Here is a 26,284-nt window from a genome sequence, read left to right as displayed (position 1 = left end):
GCTTTTCTCTATGACTTAAGTTGAATTGTGGTTCTTTTAATGTTTACTCAGAGAAAAAAAGTGATGAACATTTACTTCAGCAATGTGCCAATCTTGCAAATGAATGTACAAACACACATACACACACTCACACACACACAGTGACATCTTGGGGAAAGCAGAGGAGAATTCCAGGCAGGGCATGTCCAGACAGGGCATGATCCAAGGGCAATTCTCACTTTACTCTAGAAGACAGATACATCTCAAAATCTTTTTTTTTTTTTTTTTTTTTTTTTTGCTGTAGTAGAAACCTGACCTCCCTAAGCCATTTCACAGAAACAATTGTTCAAAAAATTTTCTCAGGCCTCTTGAATGCTGAATAGCTGTAGAAGGGACATAGGAAAGATGCATTTCTACCACTTGCAAGGAACTGTCCAAATGACATTGCTTTCAGTGTTTATAACAATCCTGAGAAATAGGTATGATTGCTCCTGTTTTAGAAATGAAGAAACTGAAGCTTAGGGAAAGTAAGCGATTTGCCAAGATTGCCACCTACTAAGTGTCAGAACTGGATTTTGGCTGCTTTTTAAAGCCTCTGCTTTTTCTACTCTCTGTGGAAGTATGTGCATGAAGAATGGTAACCGTGGATTCAGATCTGGCTATGGTTACCCCACCAATAGAAGTATTCATTCAGACCACACTATCTGTGTACAGGTTATATACCATCTCTAAGGACACCGTTTATGCTGCATTCTATGTAAATGGCATCCCCTCTGGTTGTGTAACATGGTGGGTACTGAAGTTACATATCTGAAACTAAACTAGATGTTGGATGTAAAGAAATAAACAATGTAAAATCATTACCCTTCAGGACCTCATAATTTAGTCTAAGAACCCCAACTTCATATCCAGGGCCTCCCTTTACCCCACTTCTCTCCCTAATTCATTTGCAGACATGTAGGGTCCACCAGAGCCTTCTTAGATCTTACATCCAATTCACTGGTGCTTTCCAGAAGGCCCTGTCCCTCCTGTCATTTATTAACTGGCACAACCCAATGTCTTGCTTACTTCTTTGAGCCTCTGTTTCCTCATCTGTAAAATGGGGCCATAAAACATGCCTTATAGAGTTGTCAGGGTTGGATGAAACAAAATATGTCAAGTTCCCAGAAGATCATAGTTGTACAATGCATATTAAGTTGTTTGATCTAATATTCTAATTTTTCTCACTTGGCATTTTGATAGCATGAAAAAGCCATGTCTGTTTGCTTATGCCTTTGACCTAAAATGCACCTTGCCGTTCCATGGTTCTAAGATGATGGGGAGGTGGTCAGTCTGCCACAAGAGGTACTTTTCTGGGTAACTCAAGGATTTCATAATAATGTCAGAACTAGAACACCCTTAGAGATCATCTATTTCAGCAGATCCAAACTGCTTTGTTCCTAAGGTTTTATTTGTAAGATTTCATGAGGCACCTGACTATATAAAACATTAGGGGGTGCTCAGAGGATTTGCTTTTTGATTTTTCCCTTGACTTAACTTCTTCCTGTTTTCCACACTGATTTGAAAATCAGTTTCCAGGACACCCAGGGTAGTGCTGGTGCTGGGAACACCTTTGTCTCTGAAACCTCAGGCCAGTGTTCCTCAAATGAGCTCATGCTACCTGTGTGGTGTGATGTGAGTATAAGTGTTTGTTGTGTGGGAGGTGCAAAGTTGGGGAAGATGTTAAGGATAGAAGAACTGTGGAAGCTGGCAGATGTTTCATTGGTTTTTCTGCCTAGAGGGAGCAAGAGGATGTTACTTCTTCCCAGAATCCTTTGTCACAGGAGTCCCTCCTGAAAACTCCTATCCAGTACTCTTGGAAAGTATCCCTGGAGAGAGTGTAATGCAGTCTAGTTTTATACTGGAGAAAACACTGGACTTGTTCAGAAAACCTCACTTGGAGGTTATGTAGGTTAATACTATTATTTCCCTTTTAATGTGGAAATCCCCCCTAAAATGGTGACTAGGAAAAGTATTTACTTATCCAAATACAATGTATTTAGGCATACTACATGCCAGGCACTTTGGGAGTTGACAACATCTAGCATGTTTTTTAGTATATGGAGTTGCTAGGTTTGCAGAAATACCTTATTATCAGCAAAGTAGAATAAATCATGTAATGGTAATAATAATAATAAACCTTATTAGAGCAGAAGGGGATTTGAAGTAATTGTGTTCCTGCCACATTGGAGGAGAAAACCTAGTTTTCCCTGATCACTTTGAAGTGCTCATAAGTGAGCATTGCAGCCAGAAACCAAGTCCAACAATAGCTGCATCATTCCCGACTCTGACAATGCCTCCAATGCTGAGGGAGAAACACGTGTCTCAGTAAAAGGGGAGATAGGGAAACATCTGTTCTCACAATATGGGCTTGTTATTATAGCTCCTTTAAGTACCGCAGAGCTGGTTCCAAGAGCATATTTTCTCTCGAACGGAATCTCCGCAAGGCCTGGTCGATTTTCCGAGGGCTCAGGGACAGGTTGTAAATGAGATTGTAGTTGTGAATGAGGCGTCTGGCTCGTTCCTTCTCCAGGACTCCTGTGATTGGGTTGGGTGAGTGGAAGATTTTTTTAAAAGAGGAAGGAGAAAACAAAAAGAGAAAAAAATGTATTGGCTTGAGTGGCTTCCAGCAAACATTAAAATGCGAATATTTCAAAAAATTAAGCTTGTTACAAATCAAGTGATGCCCTAAAAAATTACAGTCCTAGATTATGTGTTATAGATTTCAGGAGGATTTGGGGATGGTTTGAGCGAGTGTGGAGATGGAGTGCAATAAAATCTAAAGAAATCTAATAAATTCTAAAGCAATTTAAGTGTGTTCTTTGTAGCCATAAAACTTTAAAAGGCCTGTTTTTGAAACAAGCGGGGTGCATGCAATAAACAATTCCTAATTGTTCTGGTTTATTTTCATCTTGTTGAAATATCCAAACATGTTCCTAACTTGCAGGATTCAAAAGTTCATTTTTATGCATTTCTTGAAATTTATTTCCTGTGACTTTCTCCAGCTTGTTATGTGATCATAGGTAAATCATCTAACTTCTTGTGGCTCAGAATCTGAATCTATGGAATAGAGATGGTGTTGCTTGTCATCACAGGATATCCTCTGGTACCCACACATTTTATGTATACCTATGCCAATATGCTTTAGAACACTGCCTTTTTCCTATGTTCACTCTAGGTAGATTTTCATGGTTGGAAAGAGGAGTTTAAATGTAGAGCATGGCATCAGCAAAGACAATAATTCATTCATAAGCACCCAGTTGTGGGCTTATATGTATCAAATACTATGGTTGGGCTCACTCTGCTGCTCTTTGTTCCTGAGAAGTTGGCAGTGCAGCTGCCCAAGTCGGTGCTGTTTGTATGCCCAGGTAACATTTGTAGATCACCCATTGCAGAAGCAGTTTTCAGAAAACTTGTAATTGATCAAAATATTTCAGATAATTGGAGGATAGACAGTGCAGCAACATCCACTTATGAGATAGGAAATCCTCCTGATTATCGAGGGCAAAATTGCATGATGAAGTATGATATTCCTATGAATCACGTTGCCCAGCAGGTTACCAAGAAGACTTTGCCACATTTGATTATATACTATGTATGGATGAAAGCAATCTGAGAGATTTGAATTAAAAAAATAGTGACATTAAAAACTGAGAAGTGAAAATTGAACTACTTGGGAGCTTTGATCCACAAAAACAAATTATTGAAGATCCCTATAATGGGAATGACTCCAGCTTTGAGACTGAGTACCAGCAGTGAGTTAGGTGATGCAAAGCATTTTTGGAGAAGTCACAGTAAAGCTGCATCCATTCATGATCCAACAATGATCAACATCTTTACAGTGATATTCTAGGTTTTCCAGTCAATCAGAATGTTAAAATTGTAACATTTCGTAGCTCAAGACCACAACTTTTTTTTTCAATTGACTTATTGCTTATTTATCTTAAAATAATTGTAGATGGAAATCAGTGTTGTGCTTGGCAGAAGAATAAAAAATCTTTGACAGTTTATGGGGTACATTAAATGGTTTCAAACAAATTGGACCTCTTATCTTGCCCCAATTACTAAAATAGTGGAAGAAACAAAATAGTAGAACCATAAAATGTATTTTGTGTGTGTTTTTTAACAATCATTTCTTTCCAATGTTTAATCTTAAAGTACTACTCCAGTGATGACTAGCATTCTAATATGCTTAATTATGATCTTAATAAGTAATTGAAACACCACTTTCAGGCCCAAGTCAATATCTGAGCTCATCAAGACTTTTAATAAATCTACCTCTTTATTAAGTTGATAATGTATAAATTGATGGACAAATGTCCTCTATTTTCCTATACTATCTCTCTTTTTACCCCAGGGCTTTTTATTGAATCAGATACCCGTAGTCATAGGAGTTCACAGTTTTGATTGCAAGTATCTTGAGTCACACATACCCAGAGTGCACACTTGTGTATTAGAAGGATAGGAAAGAGAATGATTTATGGAATAAATCTTTAGCTATTATTCTTAATTTTTGTTTATCTAGTTTACTTCATGAGGAAGTCAGCTGTTTGCTCCCATTTGGACTACCTTGTCTCTGAAAATTTAATTATATTCAGAAAGGACACTGTATGTGGTTTCATCTTATACTAACTTTGACAAATATGTCTGTTTTATATGCACATATAACCCAACGTCAAGTATTACATTTTGACTTAAATGGGAAAAAATATTTTAAAAAGCTGGAGAAAGACAATTGTATTATGTTGAAGTTCTTAAATAATATGTTAAGTGTTGTTTTTAATCAATGTTTCATTTATAGGGGAATACAGGTAATTTCTTTGTACTTTGAGATAACTGTAATTTCAAATTTATTTGGTTATATATCAGAAAAGGTTGTTTTCAAAATAAACTGGGTAGTTTAAAAAATACAAAAAAAAAAAAAAAATACTGTGGTTGGGGGAATATAGAGGATTTAGAGAAGTGGTCTGTTATACCAGGAAGCTCCCCAGCCAGTTGGGGAGATAAGATCTGCAGAGAACTAAGTATAATGCAACAACAATAATGACAATACTTACATAAAATTTAATATGTTTCAGTTACTGCCTTCAAGTATTTTGCCAATATTTAACTCATTTAATCCTCACAACAACCCATTTTACAGAGGGAGCAACTGAGGCATAGGATGGTAAGTTACCCTTCCCCTTCCTTTTCCCCTTCTCCTCCCTTCCCCTCCCCTCCCCTTCTTTTCCTTCCCATTTTCCATTCCATGCCACCATGCCGTGCCACTCTCTCTTCTTCTCCCCTCCCCTGCTCTTCCCTCCCTTTTCCTTCCCACCATTCCACTCCACTCCATTCCCCTCCGTCCTCTTCTGTTCAGGCTTGTTTACTGTCTCTCTCTCTTACTAGAATATTGGTCCTTTCTTCCATATAAATTGGCCAGGTGCATCTTTGAAGTTCTCTGGATTGGGTGGCTGCTCTAAGTCCTACCTGGGTATGCTCCCTCTGGACATTTCCCATACTTTGCCTTTGGAAATGTCAGTCATAGGCTTTGGATTACATTTCTGACTGTAAGACCTTGGGAAGTTACTTTAACTTTTTGAACTTCAGTTTCCTCAACTGAGAAATAGGGACAAATACTTAGCACAGTGATCAGTACTAGTAGGCACTTATCAATGGCAGATATTATTATTACAGGGTATTTGTAATAATTATGTCATCAATGTTATTTAAAATGCATGTTTATTTTATTAAATACATTTAGTTTATATTCCAATTAAAAATTAAAAGTAATGTTAAAAATACACCTAGGAATCACAACTGGGATGTATTTTCAACTCTCTAAGCTTTACCATTAGAGCCTTCCTAGTGTTAAACATAAGCCCATTGACTTAAATTTATATCTGTCCAATTTACTGTCATTAGGGGATGCCCAGAACAGCTGCATAAAATAACCCTTACAATCCATTTAGTGTTGTAAAACCTGTCCCTCTCCCACCAGAACCAAAATAAAAACAATAATAACAGGAACCTCTTTAACATCCACTTTATTTTATAGTCTACAGAGAACTTTCAAATCCTTATCTCATTTGATCCTTTCTCAAATCTGGGAGGTATGTTTATTATTATCAATCCTATTTAATAGATGAGAAACAGGCTTGGAGAATATAAGTGACCAGCCTTCAGGACACAGCAGTCAGTGGAGCCTGGACTTATATTTAAATCTCCTGATTTAAAAACACACCATAAAGCAAACAAGCAGAACCTCATGTTCCTTCTAATACGTCATGAATGCTTGGTGTAGTGGGAGGTCAAACAGAACTGGGTTTGAATTATTGCTCAACTTTCTCCTGGCTACTACTTTATTACTTTGAGCTTTGCTTTCTCCTCTGTAAATAAGAATATGAATACCTTCAGCATATGTTGATACACAGTGCATGTAAAGTCCAGAGCCCATGAAGAAAAGGTCCTTTAGGGGTCTTGTTGCATTCTGCATCCTTGAACTCTAAAATATTTTCTGTCTTGATTTTAGTTCACTAGGCAAATTTTGAATCCATTATTAACCCAAATATTTATCCTAACAATCTTTCTTTCTTTAGAAAATATGACCAGTTATTCATAGTTATTCCTTATTCCTTCTCCTCAGGGATACATTTTTGACAACTCCCATTAGAGAATATGCACAAAATAGGTTCCCAGAAACACTGATTGATGATGGATGGTCTGCCTTCCCCCTGGATGAAGAATGCCCTGGCCTACGTATCTCCTCACACATAATAAAGAACGATGATTCACCAGTGGGCAAAGTATCATCTCCTCAGCATCTAGAATGAGGCCATGGTGGTCTGCTAAATAAATACTGTGGTGAATAAACCAACAATATGACCTCAGTTAATCCTTTTCCTTCATTAAAGACAGTTGTAGATGTTCCCAGATCTGGATGACACATTCTTTGGCTGTTGAAGAACAAATGAATTTCATAGAAACCAAGAAAACAGGCATAAATAGTGAACGGGCCATGAGAAAGCCATTCCAAATGTGACAGACTCTGCCTCCAAAGTCAACAAAACTCCATTCTTCCTCAACAGTTCAGGATTATGAGAAAGTTCCTTGTCTTTCAGGAGTTTCTTAGCAAGTGAGTTTATGATCCATCATCACAACCCAGAGTTTCTTTAGAAATGTTTTTTCTATCTACTCGTTTTTTTTGTTGTTTGTTTTGTTTTGTTTTGTTTTTGTTTGTAACCACATCGTCACTGTCATAGTTCTGGCATGAATACCTAGACCCAGAGTTATTTCAATGGCCTCTTGATCCCTTCCCTCCAGTATCTCTCCTAAATAATCCATCTCAGCTCTCACGATGTTCTCCTCTGGTTGAACCTTTGGTGGACATTGGATAGAGAGCAGAGTCTTTTTCTAGCCCTCAAGAGTCACACAGTATGGTCTCAACTTTCCTATCCAATCCAACAGGAACTTCCAGTCCTGCCTTGCTCACTCTTTTGCTTGCCCATCATGTACATTCCTGTTGGATGTACTAGCTGTTGCAGAAGATGGATTCACACCTGGAATGCCCTGCCCAATTATCCAAAGTCTACCTCTCTTTGAGGCTCATCTCAAGTTACCCTTCTTTCATGAAGCCCTCTGTCAATACTCCAGCCCACATTAGACAGCGAATGTCCTTTCATCTCTTCTCTCTTTTCCTTTAGACTTGTTGACACTCATTTGTGTCAATTATAATACTTTATTATCAACTGCCTTTTTAAAAAAAACTGGTGTTGAACTTTTGCCAGTTTCTGTATCTTATCTAAAAGCTACTGTAAGCTGCTTGGGGCTAGAGTTCATGTCTGTCTTTCTGGTTTCCCTCCTGATCCAGCCTTAAGCATAGTGCTATTCTCACAACAGATTTTAATAAATAATTTTCTGATTCATCTAGGTGACTTTTTTTCATTCAAAATTTTAGATTTTCTCTCTCTTTGGTGTAATTATTAAAAGACTGTGGATCTTGTATAGTAGTTATATTTCATGAGGTTTAAAATTAAGTTACTTTGGAAATCCAGAACAAAACAAAATAAGACAAAAACAAAAACATACAGGAAGTGAAAAGAAAGACATTGGTATTGCTATATGTTTACTTCTGGAGAGTGTTAAGAGAGAGAATGTTATACTAACTCTTCATGGACCACAGTATCTGATTGAATACAACAATTTCAGTCCATGTACTTTTTTATCTGTCTTCTGTTCTCTATTCTCCAAGTCTCTGACCTAGGTCTGGACAGCATTCTCTCTCATTTGGAAGTTGCAGTAGCCTCCTTTCTCTGCTTCCAATTTCTCCTCCATTCTGCAAACAGCCATTTAAGGATTTTTCTGAAGTGCAACTTAGTCATGCCATGTCTCGTCATAGAAAATCTCAGTGCTACTCACCATCTTTGGAATTAAGTTCAAATTCCCTGGTCTGGCATTTAAATCTTCCAAGATCTGATTCCACTGTAAATTACTATCATCTTTTAATATTATTCTTAATAGCCCCTATATTCTATCCAAACCAAACTCCTTACATTGAGTGTCACACGTAACACTTACCTTAGCTAACTGTGCACCTTTGCCTAAAAGGCCCTTCTATTTCATTTCTTTATGTACAAACTGCATTTTATCTTTAATGATTAATTTAACATGGTTATTGCCTTACCCATCACCTTTCAAGGAAGAAATTTTCCTTTGTCTGAATGCTCACATAGCACACTCTAATGGCATTTATCACTTTTCATCTTGGGTTTGGTTATTTATGTACATTCATTCATTTATTCAAAAAATGTTGAATATAATTGTACAAGGTGCCGGGGACTAAAAAGGAACACAGTATATTTTTTACACCCAAGTAAAAAAAATACATATTTGATAATAGAAGTTAAAGAACCATGAGAGTCCAGATGAAGATTGGCCTAGATCTGTCTGGAAAATCAGTGAAGTCTCAAAGATACAGTGCTTGGGTTCAAATCCAAAAGATGTGTAGCATTAATTAGCCAGTGCACAAGATGGGAGTTGGCAAGGGTTAGAGTAGGCAGAGGAGAAGCAGACAGCTCCGATAGAGGGCATAGGGTGAGAAAAGTCATAGATACATGAGAAAGCGAGGTAAGTGTGAGGAAAGTCAATTATTATGACTAGATAGGATATGTTGAGAGAATCATAACAAAAGAACCGATCAGGTGGCCAGACTTCCTTGCTAAGGAGTTTGTAGTTCATCCCGTTAGCAGTAGGAAGCCCCCAAATATTTTAATGTTTTAATTAGGGGAATTACAAGAGTAAATCATGGATCAGACTCTGGCATCAAAGTGGAGGAAGAATTGAAAACACAAAGAGACTGTAAGCAACCTGGTAGGAAGATTCATATCTGATTTATCTTTGCATTTCCCAATTGTTCTTAGTACAGTTCTAGGCACATGGTTTACATACAAATTGTATTTATTCAATAAGTGAAAGTAAATGATATTTCCACTTTTAGACTAGAACATGAATGGAAAGGAATGTTAGTTTTAAGCTTCATACTTCACCTGTGTTGCTCAGGTCACACAGGTAGAGTGCATTTTCCAGCTTCCTGAACCTGTCTATCCATGTCTCGCATTCTTCAGACTCGTCCTTCATGACTGGAGTCACAAAAGGCTGGGAGACTGGCCTGATCTTCAGAGAGCTCAGAGGATCTTTTGGGACCAAAGTCTCAGCAGAAGAGATTTCCGGCTGCAGCTCTTCTGGAGTTTTCTACCAAAAAAACACAAGTATCTCACTGGCAACACATTCACCACTCAGAGCTTCTCCAGCCGTTTGGCCAAAGATGAGGATATACAACTAGCAAGATTTATTGCAAGGTCTGGATTTGTAAACCTAGGAGGATGAGTTTCAAATCCTCAGTGCCACAGGACATCTGCCAAGTCTTGCTGGATATAAACTACTATGCTGAGTTGTTTTTTTTTTTTTTTTTTTTTTAAGAGAAGGGTGAACTCATGACTTTTATTCATTTTTCAGTTCTGACTTGCACAGAGCAAAGGTTTTTGTATATGACTGAGGCTTTTCATAATGTTCTATTGACTCTGCTTTGTAACAGTGAGATCCATAGGGGAAGGGCTTCAGGCAATGCTTATAACTTCTTCGTAGGAAAACCTTTGGATCATGAGTGTTAGGTTCTTGCCAAGGACTGATTGAAACAATAGTAATATTATCTTAGGCTCATGGCCCATTAAAAAGGATCAAAAAGCGTCTCTGGTTCTGTCTGACCTCTTTGTTTAACAAAAGGAAGCCAAGGCCCAGAGGATGGAAGTGACTCACCAAGAGCACACAGTTAATGGAAGACATGAGACTAGAATCATGGGTAGAGTTATGCCAAACTCATTCTGTTGACCAAACCCCATGCCCAGTATATAATAGAGGAGCAATAGATGTTTTTGGAATAAATAGGTAACTGAGTCCCAGCAGTGCCATATAAGGCATTACGCTAACTACCATGTAGAGAGAATGGGCTTCTATTGTTTGATCTGCCCAGCCCTGTTTTTCCAGGAATTTCCCCTCCTGACAATCCATATGGTTATAGACAAAACTGCCATGTTCTAATTGCATGCTTCAAGACTGGCCATCTAATGCAAAATGGGCCAAGAGGTCCATTGCTCAGGATTTTAGAAATATTTATGAGAGGTAATAACAGAGATACAGAAACAGAGATCATTCTGTGTGAGAGACTGGAACTCTACTATGTGGAGCTAAGATAAAGCTGGTCTGCCAAGAGAGATTGATGTCAGATGAAGCTGACAGCAGAGAAGAGAAAAGAAGCAGGAAGCTCTAATGATCTTCCTCGCTGGTTCTAGTTCATTCTTGCATTTCTGTCCTTAAGTGACATAATATGCCCTTCTATCCTTCCAATAAGTTAAGCTAGTAGAGTTGGTTCTGTTCATTGGAATCCAAATGTTCCTAACTATGGCACAATAAAATTATGACCCTAAATTTTGTATACCATCTGTGTACCCCAAACTTTCAAATGCCTGAATTTCTCCAAATTTGTACCTTTGTCTCAAACTTCTCACATACAATCTGTGAAAATCTCATAGCCCTAAAGAATAGTAATTGCAACAAGGAGACAAATTTTTAGTTTGTTAATGAACGTGTATTAGCTGATGCTGAGAAATGAGAATTATTTTGTATGAAATAATTGAATGCTATATGAAATTGCACCAATATGCACAATTAGTCATCAGTGAGTTTTAAGGGATTAATATAAAATAAATCTATTTTAATAAAATCAATTTGTCGAAAAGCAGAAAGTTACCATAAAGTAAATTAGAATATTGTTTCTTATACTTTTTAAGAGCTTTGGACTTCTTTGGAAATCTGATGAAAGCTTTAGACAGTCTGTCCAAATAAATGTACATGTGCAAAATCTTTGGTGTATGATTAGAGAATTCAAAGCTGCCCTTGGTTCTGAGAAATTCATTTTAAATAGCTTTATGTTTCTGCAGACAGCACATCACTCTCTTTAACCACTAAAGGTAATGGAAAGGAAATTTGCTTGGACCTGAATTAGATTTAACTCACTCATTCACTCACTCACTCACTCACCCACCCACTCACTCACTCACTCCTGCTACAATGTTTTGGTCCCACTATGTCCGAATTCCTTGTTTGACACATGAAACCCTTTCATGTTTTCATTCTTGATTCTTCCTCTAGTCTTATCTTCTTTCAGTCTTGTATCTTTGTCTCCAGCCACATAAAACCATTGCATTTTCAGGAATTAAATGAAGCTGTTTTATGCCTTTATGCTTTCATACATGCTTTTCCCCCTGTTACAAAAACCTTGTCCACTGTTCCTTGATTATTTGAGCTTCTACTGATCCTTCATGACACAGCTCATACATCCCTTCTTGTGGGAGCCTTCCCTGACAGCCCCGGCTGGTGAGGGGCTATTCTTTGTAGCCCCTTTGGCTATCACAGCACTTATCACTGGGTATAGTAATTGTCTGTTTTTTTCCCCTGTCTCTTTCACCTGAGATCTGGAGGCTGGGCTGGTGAGATAGTCATTTATTTATCTCCAAGGTCTAGTTAGTGGCTGACATATAGTAAAGATCTTAAGACATGCTTACAGAATGAATAAGTGAATGTATGAATGATTTTCTATGGGACCATCAGGAATTTGCTTTATCAAACCTGTGCTTCAATTCCCCTTTCTAAAAAAGTGGAACAATGAATGCTGCTTATACAGGAATGTGAGGAGAATCAGTTATTTCAGAGTTGCAGTAAAATCCTCAAACAAGAGGCAAAAAAAGAGCAAAGTGTATTTCTTATAATCTTATTCACAACAGACTTAACACTCAAGGAGAAAAGCATTTGCTGTTGTTTCTTACATGGCAAGAGGCTTGCCAAAATGGATACTATTTTCTAAAATATTTCTAAGTGTGAAGCGCATGAAGAGGCCTCCCGTCATTTTAAGATGAATTATGTTCTAATCCGAGTATTTAAAAACAACAACAGAAAAACTTAGGCTGTTTTTCAATTCTGTCTGCATTTTCTCCTGGCTAAGTGCTAGGAATATTAAAATGGATTTTAATTTCTTGCCAGATTTTTTTTTTAATCAAAGGACCCATTGCATTTTGAAATATGATGTCTGGGGAAAATGTCACCATTAGTTTCTGGAAGCTGGACTTACATTAAAATAGGACTCATACCCACCTTTTATTTTGATTACTGTTGGTTGATTGTTCATGAGCTTTGGAAGGACAACTGACAGATGGTACAAGTCCAATTTCTCGGGGCAGGTGGCAAGCCCATCACCAAGTGGTGGCAAGGGGTTTCTGCACACCAGCTAGGATAGGAACTGACCAACACTCTAGGGCTTCCTCTACCTCTGTTTTCTACTTGAGGAGAGTCTCAAAGTCAAACAAGTCAGACATAGAGGGGCTGGGTGAGAACTAAACTCCCAGAGGGGAGGGCCCCATCCTGCATCAGAGAACAGAAGGCCAAGGATCTGTGAAGACCTTCCCCAAGCCCTGTATACTTCAGGTGCATACCATATGTTTAGTTGTGCTTTGAGACATCTCAGGAACTTCAGGCTTCACTGGAGTGGCAGGGACTTCCTTTCCATTCTTTCCTGAATAAGAAAGAAAATAATGGAAGGGTTTACTTTGGTTTCTTTGTTTAACACATATGTGTATCCAGGTAAAGAAGATATTGAGGCTCTGTTCTGTGGTTGCACTGATGGTGATGAAGATACACTGGTGGATAAAAATAAGAAAGATGTGGTTGACACCCTAATGGAGCTCATAGAGGGGAGGAAATGTTAAATGATTACTCCAAATTATTATTTAATTACAAGCTATCATTAATACAGCAAAGGAAATACAGGGAAACAAGAACATACTTAAATGTATTTTGAGGCAGGGGTGGGAGTGCTGGGAGATCCATCTTGGAGGAAGTGACACTTAAACTGGTGACCTGAAGGATGAATAGCAGTTATCTAGGAAGAGGTCATGGTGGTGGCTGTGTGGAGTTCCAGGTAAGCAGAAACAACGGTCTGTAGAGAGGTCTTGAATCAGCGAGGCTTTTAGAGTTTATGGGGTAGGCAGAGGCCTCTTCCCATGGTCCTGCTTCTAAACAGAGAAGCAGGCACTTCTGCCCATCTCTCCACTCAGGTTAGAGCCTAAAGGATCAGGTGCAAACTTTCTTTCTCTTGTCCCTTCCTTGTTCCTTTTAATGGTCAGAGGCTCTGGAGGGGGATGAGGCATCTGCGGCATCCCAGACATGACGAATTCTGCTTCCCAGGTTCTACTTATTCCAAGTTGCTGTCACCACGAATGGAAGCTGTTTCCTCAGGAAGCAGGAAAAAGACATGAAGACTTTCTGCTGAAATCCTCTAAGGCTTATTGACAGTACCTTTCATTTCTTACTCAGCACCTTTGATCAGACTTGGCTACTTATTTATTTACTTTACAAATCTCTGTGAGAACCACACAGCATAGACTTCTGAGACCCTTGGCTTCAATATTCAGTGACTAATTCAAATATGCAATTAACAAATATATATTTACTTCTGAATTGTTCTCACTATTTTCAATAAAAATGATTCAATTAATATATTTTAAACAAAAAGTATTGGGAGGCAGTGTAACAATGGTTGAGAGTGGAGGTTCTGAAGCCAGATGTCTTGGGTTTGACATGTTGGGCCCTCTCCTTAATTACATGGCCTTGAGCAAATTAGTTTCCCTTTCTGTGCCTCAGTTTCCTCATCTGTAAAATAGGGAAAATGACACCTATGGGTTATTCTGAAAATGTAAAGCAAGTACAGTGAATCCTCATTATTCAGGGATTCTGTATTTGTGAATTTGCCTACTCTCTAAAATTTATTTGTAACCCCCAAATCAATACTCACGGTTCTCTTGCAGTCATTCGTGGACATGTGCAAAGCAACAAAAAATTTGAGTTGTCAGATAGACACATTCCCAGCTGCAGTTGAACAGGGCAGTGCTCTGCCTTCCTGTTTCAGCTCTCATATTGTAAACAAGTGTCCTTTCTGCAGTGTATTTAGTGCCATGTTTTTCATTTTTGTGCTTTTTCTTGGTGATTGTGTGGTTTAACATGCCCACCACACATAGTGCTGAAGTGCTGTCTAGTGTTCCTAAGTGCAAGAAAGCTGTGATGTGAAAATATACCTGTCAGGTAAGCTTTGTTCAGGCATGTGTTATAGTGATATTGGCCATGAGTTCAATGTTAACGAATCAACAACATATATGTTGCACAAGGTGCCTTTAAAAAGAAACACAGATAAAACAAGGTTATGTATTGATTGGTTGACAAATCAGAGGCTCATATTTCCCCTGTATTTCCACTAGGAACAATGGTTCAGTATTCATTAATTTAGTGTTTATCGCAACTTGAAAGAACACCACTACTGTGAACAATGAGCCTTGACTGTGCCTGGAACATAGCAAATGCTCAATAAACGTTAACTAGCAATGTTATCTATGCAAGGATGCTCATGTAAATAAATGCATATATCAGATTAAAAAGCCTTTTGTTAGACAGACTTTTAACATTACCCCTCTGAATCTTTATGCATCTTCTCCCTCATTTTCTCAAGGGAGATAGTGTGATTTCAAAATGTTTTCTGCATCCCCAGCATCAGCATAGAGTAAGTACTTAATGCATGGTTGTTGAATAACTGAATGACTATGTGCTCTAATCTGGAGTTTGAAAATAAAGTCACTTCATATGGAAGTTCTGTTTCCCCAATTCCCATTTCAGGCTCTTGGAGAGGAGGGATTTTTTCCCCTGCATTTCTTTATCCTCCTCAGATGCCATATAGAGTACAGATGTGGATCATGATGGCAGGCAGTTAGGGCAGCCCTTCTGAGCAGATCTTATTGAATTTGCTTAAGATTTAAGTTGTCATGGGAACATGTCATCACTTGGCAGCATTAGCCCCCACTTATTTAGCCCTGTATATTAAAGAAAATCTTTGTTTATTGCAGGTGAAAAAGCTTCAAGGTTTTTCAGAATCAGAGTTTGAGTGTTAAAGGGAGTCTAGAAACAGTATAGCATAGGGCAGGAAGATGAAATTTGATGTCAAACAGATCCGAATTTAATCCTGATTCTTCCCTTCACCAGCTGCAAGCTTTTGGACCCTAAATTTGTCATTTGTGAAAACGGGATATCAGCGTTTCCAACAATGCCTTTGAGATAAAATGAAATTACCTACACAAAATACTTTACAGAGAAAATGCTCAGTATAAGATATTGTAGTTTGTTGTTACTATTATTATGTGACCTTAAACCACTGTAGTTTCCTCAGAGAAGAGGGCCTAAGATTAATTAAAATGTGCCAGACATTTTGTTGGGCACTGTTCACATTCATTATCCCTTTTAGGATCTAGAACTTAGATCTTGTCCCAGCCCAGTTCTTCTTTACTGTCTGAACTTCAAAAGTTCCATTAGGAGAATATGCATACTAGTCTACCTGGTACCTTTTAAGCTTCCCTTTCCCCTTCCTAATACTTATAAGCATATAAAAAGTAATGGTTTGCACATGTAAAAATTATTTGAGAAACCTAACCGAGGCAGAGCTAATATTTTTTTCTTTCTAACGCAGCAGGAAGGATAGATAATAACCATCTGTCAAGTCTGCCAATTGAAGATTTGTACTGGAGGAAATAAGCCAAACTGCCTTCAAGAGATTTCCAGGTGTTGGAAGGGTCGGATTTTACAGAGCTTCCAGTGGGTTCTGATAGTTAAACAGCCAGCCTTCCCGTCCACTCCAACTAATGACTTGAGATCAGTGGCCTTTGGTGCCCACCTGGGGAGCTTTAAAAATAACCAGTGCTCAGTCCTCACACCTACCAATTAAATCAGATTTCTGGGGGTGGGAACCCAGATTAGTACTTTTTAAAAACTCCCTAGGTGATTCTAAAGGGTGGAAAGCAAATGATTTAAATAAAGCCTTCTGGCCTCACTGGACCTACTGAATGAAGGTTTTGTAAGAAGGAAACTAATATATGTTAAATATTGATTATATGCCAGACATTTCCCACATATTTTCTCGCTTAATCTAAAGAGGAACTCTGTGAGATAGAAATTATCCTCATTTAACAGACGGGGAAACCGAGGCAATGAGAGGGTCAGTTACCTGCTTAAGATAACAGAGGTAGGGTCAGGTCTGGGAGTCTCAGGAATGGTATCAAGCAAACCCTGATAATACCCTCCAGATATGAAACACTGTCGCATTCATTCACTCAATAAGCATTTGTTAAATACCTACTGCATGTGAGGTACTCTTCCAGCCACTGTGATATAACAATGAGCAAGAAACAGAATCTCTTCTTACGGAGTGTGCATTCCAATGGTGAAGGCAAACAAATAGATACATAAAATAATGTCAGACAGCGAAAAGTGCCCTTAACACAACTAAAGCCGATTATGGGGGTGGAAAGCAATGGCAATTGCTGTTTTAGATGGGGAATTCACAGAAGGACTCACTGAAGAAGTAACATTTGAATTGAGCCCTGAACAAAGAAATAAGGGATCAAGCCGTGCAAATATCTGGGAGTGTTTCATGCAAAGGCCACAGTAAGGGCAGGGGCCTAGATGCTGGGGTGTTTGGTGCATTCAAATACTGGCTGAGAGAAGAGTCTAGCTGAAGCAGAATGAAAAGACAAGACTAAGTGTTCACTGAGCTAAAATGTTTCACACACCACACCATCTGACTGAAGTTGATTTTTTTTTCTTTTGACATCCCAGCATTCATTCCCCATCCGGTGATTATCTCCTTCATTATCACCTTCTGGGGATAGCAACAGATTTTGCTTTGTGGGGACCACTTCCCCCCATCCCAGCACTGTGATTTGGTAGAATTGACCCCAGCTCCAACTCCAAATTTGGTTTCTAATTAGTTAAAGCCTATCAGGGTATCATGCACTACAGTCACAGTCATTGGTGCAAAGGTGGCCATAAAACTCAATCTGAGCTTCTGAGATGAGAGGCTATATTTGCTACAATTTCTAAGTAAAGTTTTCACTTTCTGGAGAAGGGCCTACCAAAAGACAACAATATGAAGATATGGTGACTGTAGCTGCCATAGCTATTTTGCTATTGCAGAGGGAATGCCAACACCAGGTAAAGCAGAGAAAAGAACCACAAAGAAAGTAGATCTCTGGTCTTAACATTTGAACACCTAGATCAAACCATACCTGCAACCCTTGCTGCTGGACTTTTAGTTAAATAAGCCAAAATCTCTTTATTGTTTAAGCCAATTGAGTTGCTTCTTCTGTCCTTGCAGTATAAGCAGTCCTAACTAATAATTACTAAAGATTCTTTTCCTTAATAAAAAGGAAGCCAAACTCTTTGCCATTCTTCTGTGTTATCTTCAATGATAGGCCTTCAAGAAATGTGTGAGGGGTTCAATGAAACTCTGGGACTATCCTCATTCCCTCTCATTTCCCCCATCAACAGTCACAGTGGTGGCTCTACTCCTTACTTTCTGTGTCCCTTTCTCTTTCTCTGTCACTCATAAGCTCCAAAGAGAAGAGTTTCCAAGTTGAGGGGATACTTCACTTTTGCTAAATACCACTTTAGCCCTAAGACCATAGGTGCCAAACTGCTGGTCAGAAGAGAGAGACACCTGTTACCACCTCCAGGGGAGAAGTCCACATTATGGAGGGTAGCAAATGCCTGGCAACAGAAACAGCAGTCCTAGGGTTTGCATGTGTTGGGGTCACCAGCAAAAGCACAACTCTGGCACCATATAGAACAATGTTTACTCACATAGAGAAGAGACAGAGCAAAGGTCAGCCTCAGTAGTAGGCATAGGTCTCCCATGGCCAGTGGGTCTCAATCTATGGCCAAAGCAGGCAGATGGTCCATGCACACCGCCTTGTGCCATAGTGGAAGGATCCTGCTCCCTCTCCACCAGGGACAAATACACCAGGGTGGCAAACCAGGTACCATAAAATGGACATAATTTAGTCAGACCCTCTCATATGCTTGGGGAAAATGGGAAAGGAATGTGCTGCCAGGCAGGCCACTATCTGCTAGGAGATATGTTTTACCTCAAGGCATTCCCCAGAAGGGAGTCAGCCCACGGTTATCCCATAACCCTACCTCAAGGTTTATTTGTGGGTCACAAGAAAAGGTGGCAGGCTGTGCTCAGACTGTCCCCTATCATACACACCACAAATGAAGGGAGAACTGGCTGACCTCTTCTAGAAAGATGAAGGAAAAAATTGCTAATAGACAAAGAGGGCAGGAAGGCAGCCTGGTGTAATGGAAAGGCAATGGAATAAGAACAGAATTCAAATCCAGACACCACCGTTTTCTAGCTTTGTGATAAGAGAGGAATTATTCACTCTCTCTGAGTCTTGGTAAAGCCAAAGTAAATTTGGGATATTAATATAATCTAATTGGGTTATTCTGAAGACCAGAGATTAAAATATATAAAGTGCCTGAAACATGGTAGTTTTTTAATGTGTAATAACACATTCACAAACACAAATGAACAAATCATAAAGACCCAACGTGATGAACTTTCACAAATTGAACACATCCAGGAGCAGTCACTTGAAATAAGAAATAGAGGTCTTGAAGAATCCTGGAAGCCCCACTTTCATCCTTTCCTAATCACATTCCACCCTCCTCTTCTACAGTAACTACTGTCCTGGCTTCTATCACCATAGGTTACTTTTTCCTGGTTTTGAAATTTATATAAAAGGAATCATTTAATATATACTCTTCTGCATGCTACGTTGGTGAGATTCATTTATGGTGTTGAGTGGAGCAGTAGTTCCTTCAATCCCTTGGTTGTATAGCTTTCCATTGTATGGATATTCCATAACTTTCTTATCCAGCCTACTATTGACAGACATTTGTGTTCTTCCAGTTTGGGGCTACTGCAAATGGTGTTAAAATGGTCTATTTTTTTAAACACATCCTTTGGCATACATATATATTAGATATACTCCTAGAAATAGAATAACTGAGTTATAGGGCAGGTATATATTCAACTTTAGTAGAAAGCAAATATAATTTTTCAAGGAAGTTGTACCAATTAACACTCCTATTAAAAGCATATGAAAATTCCAGTTGCTCTACATCCTAGCCTTGATATTTTTAGGCTTTTGAATTTTAGGCATTTTGATGGATGTGTACTGTTATTTCCTTTTGGTTTTAATATGCATTTCCCTGATAACAAATGGAGTTTAGCATCTTTACAAATATTTGTTAGCCATGTCGGTATCATATTTTGCTATTATTTGGATCTATGTCCTTGAGAATGGCCAATTATAGCCTTTCTTGTAATTATGTTGTTCAAATCTTATTGATTTTATGTCTGTCTGTTCTAATGAGTTACTTAATGAGATTTATTAAAATCTCACAATAAGGTTTAAGATTTGTCTATTTTTCCTTTTACTTCTGCCAGTTTAGCATTATGTACATTGAGGTTACATTACTGGGTGTACAAATTTAGAATTGCTATTATTCCCTGGTACAGTGACCCTTATTCATTATGAAATATTCTTCTTTATCTCTAGTAATGTTGCTTACCTTAAAGTCTATTTGATCTGATGGTAGTATGCTTACACCAGCTTTCTTTTGGTAAGTTGTTTGCACGGTATACTTTTTTTCCTCATTTTACTTTCAACTTTTTGATGTTCTTACATTTAAGGTGTAGCTTTGTTAGCAACCTACTCTGGTTCTTGTTTTCTTAGCCTAAAACTTTTGCATTTTTAAATTAGATTGTTTTCCATTTTATACAACTTTTGATATAGTTGGATTGAAGACTGCATTTTACTGTTTTTCTCTTTATCTCACCTATAATATTTTATTTTTTTCCTCTCATTTCTTGCTGCCTTTTGGAATAATCAAGTATTCTTTTCATTACTCCATTTTCTTCTATTATTTTACCAGAAATACATTCTTCAAATATTCTTTTAGGTTTAACCTAGAGATTGAAACAAGCATCCTTGACTCATCAAAGACTAATACAAATTAGTACTTTTACCACTTCCAAAAAGAAATGTTCTTGGAACACTTGAATGCTATCCACCCCTCTGTTTTTTGTTTTTTGTTTAAAATTGTTGCCTGCATTTTAATTCACATACATTTCAAATCCCAAGGTGGTGGTGGTGGTTGTTTTTATTTTTTTTGTCCGTCAGTATTCATTCAGATTTACCATTTCCTTTGTTCTTCAGTCCTTTCCAGGTTCTTATGCTTCATGTACGATCATTTTCCTTCAGCATGAAGAACTCCCTTTAATATATATTTTAGTATGGGTCTACTGATGACAAGTTCCTTTAATTTTTTATTTGTTGAAGATGACTTTATTTTGCATTCATTTATTTTATTTTATTTTATTTTACCTTATTTTATTTTATTTTAATGCATTTTTTATTGTGAACTTTAACACATATACTTAACAGTGATAACTTTCAAAGTATGATTTAACGAGCAGTTAGAGAACAAATTTCAAAGAATGTCATGGGTCATGGTTACACAACTTTAGTTATTTCCATTACTGAAACTTACAATATAACACTATAACAACTTACAATATAACAACTGTTATACATTTCAAATACATTTCAAATACTAGCCATGTGTGAAACCTCACAGGTCAGATGACCAGTCACATGACACCTGTTTAGTAGTCCCAGCATTGACCATATAGTACTTTGTCAAAGATCCAAGCACCAGCCATCTCCGTAGAGATTTGATTCCTGTGTGGTTCTCCTTTAGAGGTTCAATAACAGCTGTGTGGCAGTGCCTCAGAAATCCTTTTTCCAGCTGCTTGCCATCCTTACAGAGATCCTGGAACCAGCTGTGTAGTAACACCACGCTCCTAAATTTTGATAATAGTACCACTTTTCCTATGTCCTGCTGCCTTAGAGATGGTATCTGTTTTCTACAGTTACTAATCTCTGAGTTACTTCACCATACATTTTTTGCTCATTTAGTCTTCCAACACTTGTATAATCAATCTCTTGTAGTAAATCTCCTTTGTTTGAAACATCTAGCAAGGTTTCCACTTTTCTATCTTGATAAGACTGGTACAATCCCCACCCCATCAGTACTTTATATTTTGATTCAAAGGGTAATCATTAAATGGTTGATGGATGTAGTAAACAGAGAAATTGCAACAGCAGACTAATATAAAAATGCATATTTTTTCACCTGTCATATTTAAACTTCAAATTACTAAATATTTTGTCCAATACATCTTTATACTTTCACTTAATAATATGTCTTGGAAATCTTCCTGTAACAGTCCATCCATTTTATTTTACAGCTGACTAAATCTTTATCAATTGGATGTAACATTGAAGGACCCTCTCATTGATTCTAATTTTTAGAAACATTTACCCCCCCCCCCCAAAAAAAATGCTACACTAAACATAGGTTTAGTGATTTATGTATAAATCTTGGAGAGTTTTTTGCGTGTGTGTTTAAAGTAACAGTAACAGTAGGGTAAATACCTAGCAATGGGATTCCTAAATCTAAGGGATTGTGCAACTGAAATTCTAATAAATAATATCAACTTCTGTAAAGGTGCTGCATTAATCATAATGGGCTACCACTAGAGAATGCCTCATGATAAAATGAAACTTGGAGAACTATACCTTTTATGACTCAATTGGACTAAAATAATAGCCTTTAAGTCAATTCTCACTACTATTTTTGCTTCATTTGTGAGTCATTTACATTTTATGGAGGAATGAGATGAAACCTAACAAGCAAACCACTCAAGTTAAGCAGCATAACAAACAAGACTTACAAGAAATGGGAGATCTCTCAAGAGTCCATGATTTTATAGGAGGAATTGTTTGCTAAGCCATTTTCTGTGTCTTGCAACAAATGCCTAGAGCAACAAAATAACTAAACTCACCTGTAAGCAAATCAGATGACAAGTCAGAGGAAGCTTTACTCAACAACTCAACAAAATTCTGCCATCTGTCCAAGGAAAGGAAACAGAATAGTTTTAATGTTGAAAAAAAACAATATTGATCACCAATAACATTGCCCTGGAAGAATGTTTATACCAAGAAGTTGATATTGAGGGAGCTTTTTGAGATCTGCATAATTCCATGTTCAGTCCAGGAAACAGAAACTATGTTAGATATTTCGATTAATATGGGGAGTTAGGTGCATGCAAAATTATTACAAGGGCTGGGGAAATGGAGATTGGGGCTGCCGCAGGCCTTCAGATCAGGCCTTCACAGATGTGGTCTGGAGATCAGGGACTTGCAGGAAACTTTGGCTGATGTCTCAGTTGCCCCTAACCATGAAACAAGTGACTAGATGGTCAAAGGTGCTTTCTGGCCACTGGACAACTAATGCCTGCCAGGGGCTGGAGTCACTCTAACTGAAGGAAATAAATAATAAAATGCCTCTGTTCCTGCCCTGCTTTCTGCCTTCCAAATCTCATGCAATTGCATCTCATTGATAGAACCTAAATCAGTTCCTGAATCTCAGTGTCAAGGGAGTCTGAGAAATGTATTTTTTCAGCTTTCCAAATGATGGGAAATATTGCAACACAGAAAACAATTTAGAAGGGGTGGATATGATTGCTGAGTGCCAATAGACAGTATTTGGTGAACTCAGGCATAACTGGTGTTGGGCAATATGTCTGCACGTGAAAATTAGGGAGTAATTTAAAGCTTAAAAATACTTTAGCAAAGCTTTCATAGTGGAAATCAGTCCAATGAATCCATCCTTCATTCTTCTGGTAATAACACTCCAGTTTCCTTTTGGATTCAGTGTGGGTGGGAGTAAAATCCAAGTCCCATACCCTTCCTTAGCCAAAGATGTGATCCACCTTGTCCGATTAATCTTAACCACTCATCCCCCACCCCCAGCCCCATAAGTTTCTGGTTTTGGTCCTTCCTAAATTTTTACTTTTCCCCAATTCTATAAGCTACCACATATCCTTTCAAAATATATATATATATATATATATATATTTTGCTTATATTAGCAAAAGGCAGTTTCTGTTGACAGCAATCAAACTGTAAGCAGATTTTTTTTCTTCCTACCCATCAGAAGTTAAGCAAAAATAGAGGAAGCTGTGGTATATATCCTGGGTTTTCTAGAAGAATTTTAATTTCATATGATTTTATTTTCTTTAAATAAAAGCAATTCAATAAATATGCAACCAGTTTATTTTGCTTATTCATCATAAAAGTTCTCCTGTACATGACTTCTATACATGATCTTACAGAGTCAGAAGAGTTCTTCTGCAGATGAGAGATGTAGAGAAGTATCACTTTCAGGGAATATTATTAACCACATAAAGATCTGATATTAGCATGGATCTGGAAATGAACTGTAACAGAACCAATTGTTATCTTCTACACTTTCTGCAATTTCTTTCCAGGTCTTTTTAGAAGGGCCAGGCTTATGCTCACAGCATTCTCTGACCCTTTCATTTAAAAAAAAAAAAACAAAAAAAATAAACAGCAGCAACAAAATCCCCAGAATCCATTCATATGTAAACATTATATAATATTTATTTTTCAGAGTACAATTAGGACATACCACATAGTGTTCTCTTAGAATATAAACTGAACTATTCTGGACCAAATGGCATCAGAAACTATCCTGCCCCTTTCTGATGATGTGCTCATAGTAAGGGAGGGAGACTATGGGAAGACTGCCTAATTATTGAACTTGGGCAATACCTTATTTGAATGGTGTATGGGACTTATGTGTCCCATAAAAACCCTAAGATCCTTCTAGTAAAATACTTTCCTTTTTCCATAGTCTTCTACATTACTTCGGGACCTTCAAAGAATGGGAATGGATTCTAGTTGGTATAACAACCACTATAATTCTAATTAGAAAAGTGGACTCCCAACTCCTAGTCAAATCAGTCAGGGACTCTGGACTAATGGAAAATATTTGTGAGCTTGAATCTAGACTCAGATAGACCCGAGTTCAAATTTTAACTTCAACTGAATTTATCAAGTTAAAAAGGCATTTGGTGAGTGTTCTGAGAGCTTTATGTGCATTATCTCATTTAATTGAGCCAATTACTCTATGAAGGTGATTGCTCAAGAACACACAGATCACTAGAGCAGCTGGGATTTAAACCCTAACTGTCTGAATCCAGATCCTGCCCTCTTATACCTTAAGTGAGATAGCCTTATATATGAATGTAATATAATTTGGCTTCAGTTACATTTGTCTCCTTTTGAAATTATATTGGCACAGCTTCAGTATCTTCTAACATTTATTATTGTACAAGTCTGAAGTTAGTTTAGTTTTTGTTCTGCTGTAATTAATTTTTTTCGTTTCTTTAGTTTAGTTTGTTTTGGTTTTGGCCTGAATCTTTGAATAATTTTGTTTGTCTTTAAAATACAAAAGTCAAAACGGATGTGGAAAAATTTCTTAATTAAGCCTAGATCATAGTGAGTCTTTCCAATCTGCGCTTAGAGGGTTGTATCTTTTTTCTCAGCTCTGGAAAGTTCCTATATTTGTGACTTTTGATTTTACCTCTATTCCAATTTTTCTAGCTTCTTACTCTGTAATACCAAGGACCCTTAGGGTGTATCTCTCTTCTTATTATTCTATATCTATTATCCTTTCTCATCTTCTTCTCTGTTGTTGTCCTCTAGATTTTGTGGGAGTGTTTCAAGTTTAACATTATATACTAAATATTCTTTAGTGTTCTTTTTTTTTTTTGCTTCCTGATTCTTAATTCTGCTATAGAAATTTTAGTTTCTTGGAAACAGTCTATATTCCCCAAGTTCTTTCTAATTTATTCTTGTTCACTTCTTGTGTCTGTTAAATGTCATTTTTATATCCTTTTTTTCTCACTATGTTTATAAATTTTGATTCATTTTGGTAGAGAACATGGCTTCTAGTATCCTACCAAGAGCATCAATAATGTTTTCTAATTTTTTTTCAGTTTTTAGGATAAATCATTTTCAAAGGTTTGTTAATCTATGGATTCTGCAGGACTGTGCTTTCCTTTTTTATGTTTCACATATTTAAAATATTTGTAAATTCCTCATATATTGTTTCTTTTCTCTTTGTTCATCTTTAAATGAGGATCTGTTCAGATTCAGTACAACCCAACAATCAAGCTGCATAGATTCCCATTAGCTATGCTTATTTTTCACTTAGACTTTCAGTCAAAGGTCAGGATGTCAATTCCCACCGATTCCTAGCACCTTTCAGGCACTTGCCTAGTGCACCTCAGTTGGACAGTGATGGGATTTTCTCCCCAAACTTGCTGGATATCGAACACCCTAAATTGGTGTAATATATCATAATCTATACACTCCTTGGCATATACAACTACAGGAGTCTCCCTCTCTCTGCTCCAATCCACACTATTTTATTTTCAGGACTTATACTTCAACCAGAATATAAAAATACCATAGTCAACTTTTACCCTTCTCATCTCTCTCACCTCAACTTTCTGCTCTGTCATTTCTGGGAGTTGCACTCTATGAATGGGAATAAAATGTAGTGTGAGTAAGTATATGTGTGCATATCCTTAGGGAAGGGGAAGGAGAAGGGAGGGGTACATATACAAACTGATACAGAAAGAAAAACCTGTTTACTTTTCTGGTTGGTTAAGACTTGGTATCCACCTTCGATAAAGGCTCTGGTGGAGGAACAAAGTATCCTCTGTCATCCACCATTCTTGCAGGCAGGTAGGGCAAAGCTTGGGGTGGGAAACTCAGTGATTTTCCCAAGTTCCATTTATTTAGAGTGAGTGGAGATTCCTTCTAGATCCTGACTCTAGAATGACTATTAGTCGGTTTTT

At 37.6% G+C, this 26,284-nt stretch overlaps 1 protein-coding gene across 2 annotated transcripts in view; it reads right to left on the bottom strand.

The window, feature by feature from the left end:
* Nucleotides 1–245: 245 nt before the first annotated feature.
* The window catches only part of C2H1orf87 (chromosome 2 C1orf87 homolog), an 82,506-nt gene continuing 56,467 nt past the window's right edge, over nucleotides 246–26,284 (bottom strand). For both annotated transcript variants that reach the window (XM_037827073.1, XM_037827074.1), the window contains exons 9-12: nucleotides 22,397–22,461; nucleotides 13,041–13,120; nucleotides 9,543–9,747; nucleotides 246–2,556 (exon numbers count right to left, since the gene is read on the bottom strand). In XM_037827073.1, coding sequence (XP_037683001.1) covers nucleotides 2,396–2,556; nucleotides 9,543–9,747; nucleotides 13,041–13,120; nucleotides 22,397–22,461 — 511 coding nt within the window. In that variant the 3' untranslated portion in view covers nucleotides 246–2,395. The remainder of the gene's footprint in view (nucleotides 2,557–9,542; nucleotides 9,748–13,040; nucleotides 13,121–22,396; nucleotides 22,462–26,284) is intronic.

This window comes from Choloepus didactylus, chromosome 2 (assembly GCF_015220235.1).
Source record: "Choloepus didactylus isolate mChoDid1 chromosome 2, mChoDid1.pri, whole genome shotgun sequence".
NCBI classification, from domain to species: domain Eukaryota; kingdom Metazoa; phylum Chordata; class Mammalia; order Pilosa; family Megalonychidae; genus Choloepus; species Choloepus didactylus.
The sequence above is the reverse complement of the archived record's forward strand: the minus strand, read 5'-3'. Positions and strand labels throughout refer to the sequence as shown.